The sequence below is a fragment of the Aspergillus piperis genome (assembly GCF_003184755.1).
Source record: "Aspergillus piperis CBS 112811 unplaced genomic scaffold BO85scaffold_4, whole genome shotgun sequence".
NCBI lineage: Eukaryota > Fungi > Ascomycota > Eurotiomycetes > Eurotiales > Aspergillaceae > Aspergillus > Aspergillus piperis.
The window spans coordinates 1420614-1434249 of NW_020291594.1; the positions used below are offsets into that span (position 1 = coordinate 1420614).

At 50.8% G+C, this 13636-nt stretch overlaps 2 protein-coding genes and 2 non-coding genes across 4 annotated transcripts; 3 read left to right on the plus strand and 1 right to left on the minus strand.

The window, feature by feature from the left end:
* The first annotated feature begins 63 nt into the window (after positions 1-63).
* On the plus strand, positions 64-136 carry BO85DRAFT_t74. The gene has a single exon. It is a non-coding gene; the product is annotated as a tRNA-Lys (tRNA).
* Positions 137-158: 22 nt separating this feature from the next.
* On the plus strand, positions 159-231 carry BO85DRAFT_t75. Its single transcript has one exon. It is a non-coding gene; the product is annotated as a tRNA-Lys (tRNA).
* A 498-nt stretch (positions 232-729) lies between these two features.
* On the minus strand, positions 730-2646 carry BO85DRAFT_416068 (cytochrome P450; the record flags this gene model as incomplete). Its single annotated transcript, XM_025657718.1, has 5 exons — positions 1722-2646; positions 1350-1667; positions 1179-1289; positions 959-1125; positions 730-922 (listed from the first exon to the last, which is right to left on the minus strand). The coding sequence occupies exons 1-5, from the start codon at positions 2526-2528 to the stop codon at positions 730-732; spliced, it is 1596 nt and encodes a 531-aa protein (XP_025518469.1). The 5' UTR covers positions 2529-2646.
* Positions 2647-3251: 605 nt separating this feature from the next.
* BO85DRAFT_230017 (type I polyketide synthase) lies at positions 3252-11297 on the plus strand. Its single transcript, XM_025654775.1, has 9 exons — positions 3252-4463; positions 4517-4640; positions 4690-4802; positions 4850-5300; positions 5368-5814; positions 5873-9363; positions 9418-9758; positions 9818-10289; positions 10351-11297. Exons 1-9 carry the CDS (start codon positions 3354-3356, stop codon positions 11206-11208), a joined length of 7407 nt encoding a protein of 2468 aa, XP_025518470.1. The 5' UTR covers positions 3252-3353; the 3' UTR covers positions 11209-11297.
* Positions 11298-13636: the final 2339 nt, after the last annotated feature.

Here is a 13636-nt window from a genome sequence, read left to right on the forward strand (position 1 = left end):
GCCTACCTGGTCTTTACTCTAAGGAATATTTAGCATACTACAAAACAAACCTTCACCGAACTAGCCCGGCTAGCTCAATCGGTAGAGCGTGAGACTCTTAATCTCAAGGCTGCGGGTTCGAGCCCCGCGTTGGGCTGTTCAACTTCCTCTTTCCCTTTGCCCGGCTAGCTCAATCGGTAGAGCGTGAGACTCTTAATCTCAAGGCTGCGGGTTCGAGCCCCGCGTTGGGCTTTCTTTTTTTACCAATTTATTTCTTTCTTCATTATCCTGATCATATGGATATGCTCGGTTAGATATCGCATTACATACAGTCCAGTCTGAGTGGGCCAAGGCGTGCATGCAGTCCAGGAAGCCAGTTTGTTGGTGGCGGGGCCCGACAATATCATGTATCATATGTGAGAAGAACCCCCGCGCGCCAGCTCATCTTATCCGAATATCGCAGAAATGAATGTTCCATGTGGAGTTCAGAGGCATTGATAGCGGTCTGCACATGTCATGATTAGCTTTGACTGATGCATAATATCGAATGTAGGCTAAATCTTGTTGTCCCTTGATAACTCTATCACTGGCAAGCCTTCTTGCGAGAGCGGTTATCTGTTTTTCATCTCTTGACCTGATGTCGATCCCTAGCCCTCTCTGCTATTCAGCACGCGCTCTGGATTGACAACTTATATACATACTAGTATAAAAGGCCTTAACTCCCAGGCACTACACCGAACCCGATCGTCTTTACGGATACTCCCTCACCACCTTGATCTGAACCCGATTCTTTCCGCGCTCCGTCTGCCCAAGGAATTTATCCCGGGTCACCTCGATATTCTCCTCCGTCGTGTTGTGCAGTCTCATCTCGAATCTTCGCAGGAGTGTCCCGAGCACCAAATACAGCCATGCCCAGGTCATACTACCCTCAGTTAGCGTCGGTCTGCACTAGTAGGTATTCTTCGTGTCTCAAACTTACTTCGGACCCAGACATGCCAAGGTCCCCCTGGAAAATGGGACGAGGTACCGCTCCAACTTTTGTAAGTCTTCTGGCTCCAAGAGCCAACGCTCAGGGATGAATCGCAGTGGATCGGGAAAGATTTTAGGATCACGGTGGATGAAGAAAGCGGTCATGCTTACGGGAACCTGCGCGCTCGTTAGCCCAACATTCGGCTGCTGGAGAAGAGATCTAGACTTACCCCGCGTGGAATCTCATATCCATGAAATTGCAAGATTTCATCCGGTGCGACACGTGGCAGACGTGTGCTGACGATGGGGCCCAATCGAAGTCCCTCCTTCAACACGGCAGTCTGATGCAGGGTTAGTAGCCATTTCTCTCTGAGGTCCTTGGTCGAACAAGAGAATCATACGAAATAAGGTAGCTTTTCCAATGCTATAAGCTCTAGATCCATGGAAGCATCTGGCCAAAAAGCACACAGTTCAGCGCGAAGCTTTCCGTGCACCTCTGGGTCCCGCAATAGGAAATATAAAGTCATGACCAAGGCCCTTCCTGGCGCATCGGTCCCGGTCAGAACCAGGAGATTCGCATCATCAGCCAGGCGGGAGAACCTTTTCTCGTCTTCAGGTACCCTATCATTCTCTAGAATCGCAGGATAAACCGGCATAGGCTTCTCACTGCTTCCCTTACCACGTTCCTGTATGGCCTTGCGAACCATGTTTTGAACTTCCTGTTACATCCAATTAGCTGTAAGATTCCAAATGTAGACGCGAAACCTTCTTACTCTTTCCTGTGTCAAGGATTCAACGAAGTCAGCATTCAAGAGTTTTGCCGGCCAAGGGAAGACATGTGCCAGCTTGCAAATCCAGGGAAAATGTCTTGCCGTCTGAACAAGCTCAAACGTACAAACCATCTTCGTTTTGGAAGCCGTACTCAGCTCTGCTTGATCCAGAGTGCGAAAGCCGTTTTGTTTCCCAAACGCATACTGCGATATGGTATCACTCGTAAAACACAGGAATGCGGTATGGAGCTCTAAGCTATAGTTTCCCCTCTGCGCATGGCGAAAATGGCTACATAAAGCCCGGATGTTGTTCTGAATCAGCGGCTCCACATCCAGAATCGCCTGCCTTTTGAAAAACTGCGCCAACACACTCCGTCGAGCGCGATGTAACGCGTGTCCATTTGTCGAGAATATTGAGGTAGGCCATCCGACGAAAGTAAACCAGCTGTCCTTGTTCCGCTTCCGCGTCACTCCCGCATACAGTGTGTTGTAGTTGTCCGGGTCATTCACATGTATCTCCCACGGCTTGATGCGCACCACCGGACCATATTTCTGATGCAGGCGCTCGATGTGCCAAACGAATTGACCATCACGAATCACATCATAGTAAAATTCATAGAGTCCCGTCGCAGCAGCCAACCGAGGACCAGGGAACTTAGCCAGGGGGCTGAGGTAGAGTCGATAGAGAACAAGCCCAACAATGAAGATTACCATGAAGGGTGCTAATAAGCATACATACATCCCTATCGTAAGCCCTATGTCCACGATGTCTTGCCACTCCAGCGACGGCAACCGCCGTGAGATATCCATGATGTTGGCGACGGGTCTTTCAATTGTTGAATACCTATGGGCCTAGTCGAAGGGACGGATAAAAGGACAAGAGCTCTTCCGAGAATTGCTGTCTATCCCTTGAAGAAAGCAATCATCCCTTGAAAATAGCAAATAAACCCCCTCCCCCCAAAAAAAGCGGTGTGGTTATCTCAAAGAATGGGCCGTCATCCCACGGGTGGCGCAGCGGAATTCATTTTGAATTGTGTAAGGGGTGGTTGACATCTATCTACCCATCGCCGATCGATGGCTCCCCCGTGCCTCTTGATTCTGAGCCCCATAGCTTGAGGAGGGGCTGGGGGAACTCCTTGGTATGATGGCAAAAAAGACAAGCAAGTGATTGTGTCTCAAGTCAATCTTAATGCGAAAGAAAGACAGGAAAACATAATTAGGGTCCGTACACTCGCATTCCCCCTCCCTCCCCACAACTATGAACACAGTACCTCGGTCGGAACGCAACAAATTAGGAAGGCGCATTGAACTTGGCCGGGGTACCCAACCATCTTTCAGATGCATGCAGTATCTGACACTATGCGGGGGATGTACGGCATAGGAAGTAAGTTTTTCGTTAAAAGAGCGGTGATGGGTTGACAGGCCTTGCATGTGCTTGCTACACAGCGGGTTTTCAACTCTGCAAGCATATAACGGCTGTACGTGGACCGATCAAGATGCACATGCCAGCGAGTATCCCATAATTTTGTGAGCAGAAAAGCTACTTATATAGCCTCTTCATCCCTCATCGAAAACCTGTCAGAAGAGTCGGATTATCCTACGGCCCCAAAATCACCTTCTTCTTCACTTTGAGAGATGTCGTCCAGCGATACTGCTAGTAATTCCCCGGGATGGACAACCGTCGATCCCGATGAATTTCAAAAACATTCAGAAACTCAATGGACCCACGATGCTCCACCTCTCATTGCTATAGTCGGAATGGCCACACGTCTGCCCGGCGGTATCTCCTCCCCCCAAGATTTCTGGCAATTCATGATTGACAAGAAATGCGCATCTGCTCCGGTCCCTGCGGGAAGATACAACGTGGACGCTTTCCACGGGACTCCTGGCGTGGACACACAATCGGTCATCGCCAAACAGGGATATTTCCTTGAGGGAGACTACCTGGGGAAAGTTGATACCTCCTTCTTCCACAACAATCGGTACGAGCATGGGTTTATAGATCCTCAGCAGGTGCTTCTATCGGAAGTGGTTTGGGAGTGCATGGAGAACGGAGGACAGGTCGATTGGCAAGGTAAAGATATTGGGTGTTTTGTAGGCACCTTTGGGGAAGACTGGCTGGATCTTACAGCGAAGGACACCCAGAACCTGAGCCCCCTTCACATCGTGGGTACGGGCGACTATGCCGCATCCAACAGGGTATCGTTCGAATATGACCTCAAGGGCCCATGCATGACTTGTCGAACTGCATGCTCATCCTCACTTGTGGCTCTCCACGAAGCATGCCAGGCAATTGCCCTTGGTGATTGCCCTTCAGCGATCGTCGGAGGCTCCAGCCTGATTTTTACTCCGACAATGACTACCAACATGTCACAGGCGGGGGCACTCTCCCCTGATGGGATCTGCAAAACATTTGACGCGGAAGCTAACGGATACGCCAGAGCGGAAGGAGTTTGCGTTTTGTATATCAAAAAGCTAGAAGATGCCATCCGCGACAAAGACCCAGTCCGTGCGGTCATTCGAGCAGTTGCAACTAACTTCGACGGTCGGACAAATCATATCACGGTCCCATCATCGGCCGGACAAGAGGCGCTGATACGGAAGGCCTACCGAAAAGCCCATCTCGAAAACCTTGCAGAGACCGCATTTGTCGAATGTCACGGCACAGCCACGCGGGTGGGCGATGTCGTTGAAACCACCGCCGTCGCCAATGCCTTCGGGCGCCATCCCATGATTATTGGAGGTGTAAGTTGGTAGCGGACTTGTAAATGTCTAATTGCTAACGTATTCGCTGGTAGGTGAAATCAAACATTGGTCACACTGAGGGCGCAGCAGGTCTGGCTGGCTTGATTAAAGCAGTTCTTGCTCTTGAGCACAAACAGATCCCTCCGAACGTCAACTTTTCAACACCAAACCCAAAGAGTACGATTCCAAACTTAAGCCGCACTGTATAATTGCTTACCCACAGTAGTTTTGTTCGATGAGGCAGGATTGGCAGTACCTGTTGATGTTCTTCCTTGGCCAACTGACCGCAAAGAACGTGTCAGTGTCAACTGCTTCGGGGTCGGCGGTACCAATGCCCATGTAGGTCCCCCTAGGCACTCGAAAGAATTCACAGGCTCACCAGAAAGGTCATTGTGGATTCAGCCGCATCGTTGATGCCCCAAAAGGCAATAGCGGCATTGGAAACAAAGAACAACAGCCCGCGGCTCTTGCCGTTGTCAGCTAGTGGCCCCAAGTCCCTTGATCAGCGGGCGATAGACATAAAGAAATATCTCTCCCGCCATCACGAGGCAGTGCACGATTTGGCTTATACCCTCTGTGAAAAGCGAGAACATCTTCGTCACAGGGCATTCGCAGTCATCGGTGGAGAGGTTCCTCTTGAGTCTATTGAATTTGTCAAAGCGGATAACACCAGAAATGGGCCAAAGAACGTGACATTTGCATTTCCTGGCCAGGGAGCTCAGTGGGCGGGAATGGGAAGCGAATTGATGGAAAGATTTGCATCCTTTAGGAAGGACATAGAATACATGGATGGGGTACTGCAAAGTCTGCCCAATGCACCCATGTGGAGGATGCACGGTATGGTGCCCTCTACTCTAAATATCGTGTTGCGATTCCACTGACAATTGCGGGTGCCATCTTGAAGAGGAGCTGATCAAAACGGGCCCGGAGAGTGACATTAACCGGCCCGATATAGCACAACCTCTGTGTACCGCCATTCAGATTAGTTTGGTCAATCTTCTCAAAGTATGGGGATTCACTCCGGACAAAGTCATCGGTCATTCCAGTGGCGAGTTTGCTGCGGCTTACGCAGCCAACGCCTTGTCCATGGATACGGCAATTATATTGGCCTATACTCGCGGAATTGTGGCCAACATGGCTCCAGAGGGAGGCATGCTCGCAGTAGGTGTTGGCAGAGACAGTATCGGTCAATATCTGGGTGATGAAGTGGCATTGGCGTGCGAGAACAGTCCAAATAGCGTTACCCTCGCTGGAAAACGCGACCAGCTGGAACAGGTAGCAACTCGAATCCAAACCGAACAACCTGACACCCTACTGAAGATGCTGCCGGTTGAACGAGCGTACCACTCTGGTAGGTTTTTCGGGATTAGTTTTAGATGCAGTCAGCTCCCATGCTAACCAGTTTGCAGCATACATGGCTTCAGTGGGTGGCAAATATGAAGAGCTTACCCGACCGCACCTAGTCAACCCTCGAGATACAATGACTCCAATGTACTCAACGGTATCTGGATACCTACTAGCAAGCCCTAGTGAGCTTGACGCGGCGTATTGGCGCCGAAGCTTGGAATCACCTGTCCTGTTCTCAACCGCTTTCCGGGCTTTGGCCTCATCCACACATGACAATCATCAGGTTGTGATAGAGATCGGATCGAACTCAGCACTTAGAGGGCCAATCCAGCAAATACTCCGTTCAAACAGCATGAGCTTCACGTACTGTGCGACCATGAGAAGCAATGAAAGTAACCTTTCTCGCGTCCTCTCTGTCGCTGGCACAGCTTATGTCAACCATTTACCCGTCGACCTCATCGCTGTCAATGAAGGCTATCAAGGCGAAACTCTCACCGACCTTCCTCCCTACCCATGGCAGCGCGAAGATATCCCCTGGGCAGAAACTCGAATTAGTAAACAGTGGCGCTTGCGCCAATTTCCACGCCATGAACTCCTCGGGGCGCGATGCTTGGAATCCAATGACTTCGAGCCTGCATGGCGGAATATTCTCAAGGGTGAGGAGGTCCCGTGGATCAATCACCATCGCATGATGGGAATTATTGTTTTTCCAGCCGTTGGATACATAGCATTGGCATCGGAAGCTATACGTCAGATAACAGGCTCAAGTATCTCTACACTAGAGCAAGTTATGTTCATGGAGGCCCTGGTCCGAGACGAAGAGGACATTGAAATCATGACGACAATGCGGAAGACCACAATGAATGCAACTATGGACTCTGACTGGTATGAGTTCACGGTTTGTTCCTATAACGGTCAAGGATGGACCAAGCATTGCTCCGGGAGGGTGAGGGGAGGCACGGACCAGCCCCTTCCATCAAACATAATTCCTGAGCCATTCGCTCGACAGATTTCGTCGTACAGATGGTATCGCAGGTGTGAGAAAAAGGGACTCGAATATGGCTCCCGTTTTGAAGGTCTGCAAGATATCACCGCCAGTCCACTAAGGAATGCAGCCCGTGGGCGAGTGGAGGATGACCGCGAGCTCCACGACAGTTACTACGCAATACATCCAACGATCGTGGACCAATGCCTTCAAGTAATGTTGATTGCCAGTGACAAAGGCGTCTCGCACTATCCTGACAAGGCAGGCGTGCCGTTGTACATCGATCGGGTTTACCTGGCCCCAGGAAGCAGCTCGATGCTAGTCGAGGCGACGACGACTGATCCGACAAAAGAGAGCCTGAGTGGATATTTCAAGGTGGTATCTGAGGCAACTAGTGACGTGGTCTTGGAGATGAAGGGTCTGCGCTTATTGTCTACACCAGAAGCTGTATTGGAATCGAAAGGATCAAAGCTTGCAACTCATCTCCAGTGGAAACCGGACATTAGGTTTATGCCGGCGACCCAACAAGTACCAACACCTGTGGGCCTAGATCAACAGAAAACCCAGACATTGGCTATAGCGGGGATCCTTCTCGTATTTGCAATGATCGAGGCTCTGGAGCCTCATGACGAGCTACCTCCGTACATGGCGAGCTATAGAAAACTCAGTATCGGCATAGGCAGGACGATACTCCAAGGGGAGTATGACCATATCCCTGGTATTGGAACGGTGAAAAGCATGGACAGGGAGCAGCGGACCGTTTTGTTCAGATCCTTGCAAGGACAGTTCCCCGAACACAGGGTTGAACGATGCTATAATGATGCCTGGCGGTATGCGAGTGAGCATCCGGAAAAATTGATAAGTGGGGGGATCTATGAAGATACCTCCCTCATAGAGACCATCAAGGGCATTGTCGAGTGGAGCCTTGAACTATACAATTGGAAAGGTTTCCTGGGTCCACTAGCTCATGCGAATCCTGGTCTACGTGTCCTTGAAGTTGGAGCTGGGGCAGGTTCAGCAACAGTGAATATCTTGGAAGCATTGACCACTGAACACGGTGATCGTCTGTTTAGTCAATACACAGTCACCGATACTGTACCTGCGCTTGTGAAACAACTGGAAGAGCGTTTTGAAGGCGTGCCAAAGCTGGAGTTTAAAAGACTGGATATTACGAAGAGTGCAACAGATCAGGACTTCACAGAGGAGAGTTACGATTTAGTGGTTGTGTGCAATGTCCTATATGAAACCCCTATCCTCGGTCAGTCATTGGCGCACATCCGATCCTTACTTGCGCCTGGAGGGCGGTTGCTCTTGTACGAGCCTTGCTCAGAGCTTCCACATTTTGATATTGTCATGGGACTTCTTCCGAATTGGTGGTTAGGCATGGGCGACAATCAGGTTGATAAGCCTCACGTTTCTGTGGAGCGTTGGGAGCAGGAATTAGTCCAGGCAGGATTTTCTGGCCTTGATGGGTTCCATTACAATGCACCTGCACCATTTTACTGGCAGGTCTTGATGCTATCAACAAATCCAGCGGTCAATACCCCGCGAGAATCCATGAACCTACTCTGCACTGCAGAGACAAGATACCAGGCATGGATACAGAGCCTGGCGGGCTGCCTATCCTCCGACGGCTATGATGTACATTGGTGTACCTTTGAAGAAGATCTCCCGACCGAAAACGTCATTGCAGTACTCGACTTTGACAGGCCATTCTTATATGACATATCCCAAGCTACTTACACTAAAATTCAGAGCTGGTTGGCCTCGGTGAAACGTCTCCTCTGGGTGACGCATTCAATGCAGATTGAATGCAAGGATCCCCGATACTGTCTGATCCTGGGGCTCACTCGCACATTGCGGTGTGAACTGAATGTCGACGTTGGCACTTGTGAGATTGACTTGTTTAACGAGGCTGCTCATCCGGTGGTAATGCAAGCGTACAGACAGCTCGGTACACCGATCGGAGGACAGACGATTCGCGATTTCGAATTCATTCTGCATCGGGGTGTAGGCCACACTGGTCGTGCGGCCATCACCAAGGTTACAAATCATCTCCATTCCACAGACCTGCAAAAATCTTATCAATTAGACATTCAAACTATCGGTGACTTCAGCTCACTTGGGTGGAGACCCATTTCTCTGGAGGAAGTCGGTCCACACGACGTCGAAGTCAAGGCCAGCTATTTGGCGCTCAACTTCAAAGATCTGATGATGGCTTTGGGCATCGTGGAGCGAACGAAGACAATGGATTTTTGTTTTGAGGGGAGTGGTATTGTCACTCGCGTGGGATCGGAGGTGACAACAGTACAAGTCGGCGATTCAGTGGCCTTTTTTCATCCCCAGCCGATGAGAAGCCTGGCAATCTTGCCAGCTGATAGGGTGGCCCACCTTCCCAAGGGTGTCTCGCTAGCAGAAGCCGCAGTTATTCCCAGTGCTTATTCAACCGCTATATGCACACTGTTAGGTACTGGGAAATTGCAAAGAGGCCAGTCCGTTCTGGTTCATTCCGCGTGTGGTGCAGTCGGACTGGCAGCAGTACATATCTGCCAGAGCGTCGGTGCTGAGGTATGTAAAACCATCCAGCCCCGATAAACAGTGCTCTCATAACCAGAGAACCAGGTATTTGCCTCAGTCGGTAGCGATGAAAAGGTCGAGTATTTGATGAAGACGTTCGGAATTCCACGCTCGCACATTTTCGATTCACATAGTGCTTCATTCCTCTCCGGCGTCATGAGGGAGACTAATGGAAGAGGCGTCGATCTGGTGCTCAATTCACTAGCGGGAGAGCTTCTCCGGGCGTCTTGGAAATGCGTGGCGCCTTTTGGAAAACTGCTGGAGATCGGAAAAAGAGACATCCTGGGTCATGGCATGCTTGATCTGAATGGGTTTCGGGAATGTCGGTCATTCTGCGGCTTTGACTTGTATAGTATAGCCTATGATGTTTTCGACATAGGGAGGTGGTATGTCATGCGTGTCCCACTATCGTGACGCCTTCCAGAGACTAACAAGTCCTTAACAGGGCCATTGAAACGGCTAGCAAGATCATAAGTGAAACAACATACCGGCCTCCGCGAACAATATTCCCAGTGAACCAGGTTGGAGATGCCCTGCGACAGATGCAAAAGGGGCAGCACATTGGGAAGATCCTTATTGACATGACTGACAATGAGAGCCAAATGCCATTGCTCCCCGCACAGGCCGGATTTAGCTTTTCGTCTACCTCTTCATATATGCTTGTCGGAGGCTTGAGAGGCATTGGCCGGGCTGTGGTTCGGTGGATGGTGGAACATGAAGCTCGCAACTTCACCTTCCTTTCTCGGTCAGCTGGAAAACATGAAGAAGATCAACAATTTACTAAAGAACTGGAGAGTCAGGGATGTCGTGTGGTGATGGTGGCTGGAAGTGTCACAGATTCAGACACCGTTCAGCGCACAATCCAACAGGCGGAACGCCCAGTTGCTGGTGTTATTCAGATGTCAGCCATATTGAAGGCAAGGATTATTCAATCGGACGCGGCGTCATGAGGTTGCGGATTGCTAACACGGTATCCAGGACCAACTATTTGACAAGATGTCATACGAAGAGTGGACCACGAGTCTGGAAACTAAAGTCCAAGGAACTTGGAACCTTCACAATGCTCTGCAGGACTACTCAGTCGATTTTTTCATTGTCTTTAGCTCCGCAGTAAGCATGATTGGAAACCCAGGACAGGCTAATTACGCCGCTGCAAATTCGTTCTTGGACGGATTTGTACAGTATCGGCGAGGGCTAGGCTTGCCCGCATCATTGGTCAGCCTAGGACCCGTCGACGAAATGGGTCTTATGTCACAGCAGCCGGAACTTTTGTCTAAAGCACGCCAAGTCTCCCACCAGATGATGGGAGAGGGAGATGTGCTAAAGGCGTTCCAGCTGGCTCTGCTCTCGGCAAAAGATGGACTGTCTTCGAGACGCCCAGCAGTAGTGGTCGCAGGGCTCTCCCCGGCCGTTGTGACTAGCGATCCATGGCTCCAACAGGATGCACGATTTTCCAGTCTTCCGAAAGGAACAGACATGTCGAACGCCGGGGGTGTCGACGACGAGCAATTACAGCGGAAATTCGCGTCAGCCAGAGACGACCCGACATCCCTAATCGACGGCTCGTGTGAGGCTCTGATCATCGAGAAGCTTGGGAAGCAGATCGCCATGCATAACGGACTATCCGAGGAAATGGGTGTAGACCAGTATAGTAGCCTTGAGGTAGATTCATTGATGAGCCTCCAGATCAAACATTGGCTGGGCCGTAAGGTGGAGGTGGAGGTTTCGCTTGGAGACATTATGAAAGCGAGAACGGTTGGGAACATCGCAAAGTTAGTCACAGAGTATCTCCGTCTGAGATATGGGGTGAAGGAGAATGAAGGTGCCGCGGTCTAGTCGCGAAGGTCAAGAAACCCGGTGAGAAGATGAAGTATGTATGTGAGGTTTGAATAGGGAATAGGGATCAGCATTTTCTTTTTGCTTTTTTCTTTTTCAGTCAGAGAATTGACAATTAGTAAATGTACCGGGACCCTAAGATCGGTCTCTAATCAGATTCGTGAATATTTACATGCGTTCATTCATCAGACGAAACATCAGAAGAGGATTCCTCCGAATCTTTCGCAACCATCAACTCCATCCGTTCAAATACCCTGATGACATTCTTCTTCTTCGCCTTTACAGCCAAGTCCCGTGCCGTTCGACCACGGTCATCTGGTAGATCCCCGGCTGCTCCGTGACCCAAAAGGAAGTAGACATCCTCTGCTAGCCCGGCCTCTGCTGCCATATGAAGAGCAGTCTGGCCGAACATGTCTCTTGCATGAACATCGGCCCCCCGATTGACCAATAACCTCATAACATTGTTCTCCGACCCAACAGCCTTATGAAGTGGTGTTCGTTGATAGTCATCGCGCATGCTGACGTCCGCTCCATTACGCAGCATATACTCAACCATCTTCCGACGACCCCGTTGCACTGCTTTGTGCAGCGGAGTTTCACCCGAGAAATTAGTAATATTGATGTCCGGGGATTTCTCCAGAAATAACTCAAAGAGACCCCTGCGACCACTGGCTGCCGCAAAGTGTAGTGGTGTATCCCCGTTACCATCCTGTGCTTCGGCATCAGCGCCAGCGTCCAGAAGCATATCCATAATGATATCGTGCTGATGTAGTACTGCACGATGCAGAGCCGTCATGCCGTCCTTCGCGGTGGCTTCTAACAATATTCCATGCTCTAGTGCCAGCTCGGCCAGCTCGACGTCGCCGGCGGCTGCTGCAAGATCCAGGATCGTCTTCCCAGAGGCGTCTTGTGAGTTAATGTCCGCGCCTCTATCGAGCAGCAATTCGAGCATCCGTCTGCCCCTTTTCGTTCGGTCAAAAAGCACCAGTGATATCAGTAGCGACAAACCTGGTTCTCCAGCCGGCGCGTTGATATTCGCCCCCTTCTTTGACAGATACTTGACCACATCGAAGTGGCCCCGACGGCCAGCCTGGTACAAAGGCGTGCCACATTGCTCGTACTTTTCTCCTGCGGAAGGCTGCAGCTCCATATCTGCTCCATACCGAACTAGCAGCCGGACGATACTCAATTGCCCAGACATTGCAGCCCACCACAGCGCAGAACGACCACCGTCATCAACTGCATTGAGGTCTACTCTTCGAGACGCAATCAACAACCGTACTACCTCCTCGGATCCCTTTTCGATTGCCCAAAACAATGGAGGCCTCCCATCCCCGTCCTTCACATCAGGGTCAGCATTAGCCCGGAGCAGCATCTGCATGATGACCTCGTCCCCCGCTTCCACAGCACACGACAGTGGTGCTCGTCCTTCTGGATTCTTCACGTCGGGGTCTGCTTTTGCCTTCAGCAGCATCTGCACAATTATTTCGTTACCCTCTTCGACGGCGCACGACAAGGGTGCTTGTCCTTCTGGATTCTTCTCATTGGGGTCGGCTCCAGCTTTCAGCAGCAATTGCACCATCGTTTCATTTCCTGCTTCGACAGCGCACGATAGTGGCGCTTTCCCTTCCGAACTCTTAAGATTAGGATCTGCTTTCGCTTCCAGCAGTAATTGCACGATGACTTCATTATCAGCCTGCACCGCCGACAACAACGGCGGACACCCATTCGAAGCCACAGCATTGGGATCAGCCCCGGCCTTCAATAGCATTTCAACAAGATCAGAATTGCCTTTCTCTACCGCCGTCGACAACGGGATCATGCCGCCCTCATCTTTCACATTGGGATCTGCCCCCGCTTGCAGCAGTATATTCAGAATCGATGCACTCTCTCGTTCGACCGCATATGCCAATGGTGTCTTCCCTTGAGAGTCCGCAGCATGGCAATCCACCCCGACACCAAGCAATCGAGCCACCACGCTCTCGTGGCCGCCCTCCGCAGCGGCACATATTGCTGACTGGCCGCGCTTAGCGTCCTTTATGTTCGGGTCCACCGCGCCAGTGCCCAGGAGCAACTGGAGGACCTTGTCGTGGCCCTCGGCGGCGGCCCAGAAGAATGGCGTCCGACCTAGTTCATCCTTGCAGTCCAGAGTCACGCCAGGGGTACCTAAGAGAAGCGTGACAATGGTATCATACCCTTTGCTAGCGGCAAGGAACAAGGCAACCTCTAGTTTGTCTTTGGGGCCCGGTGGGGACTCGGATTCGGCCATGATAGCGCGCAACAATTGCAGAGTCGAGTTGAGTAAATGGAAGGGAGATTAAGTCGGGTTGGTTATTGTTAACAGCAGGAATTCCTAAGCTTCACGACCTTATGACATTCTTCATTACAGATGTGACCCAGCGACAAACAAGCCTTTTTTTACCTGCCC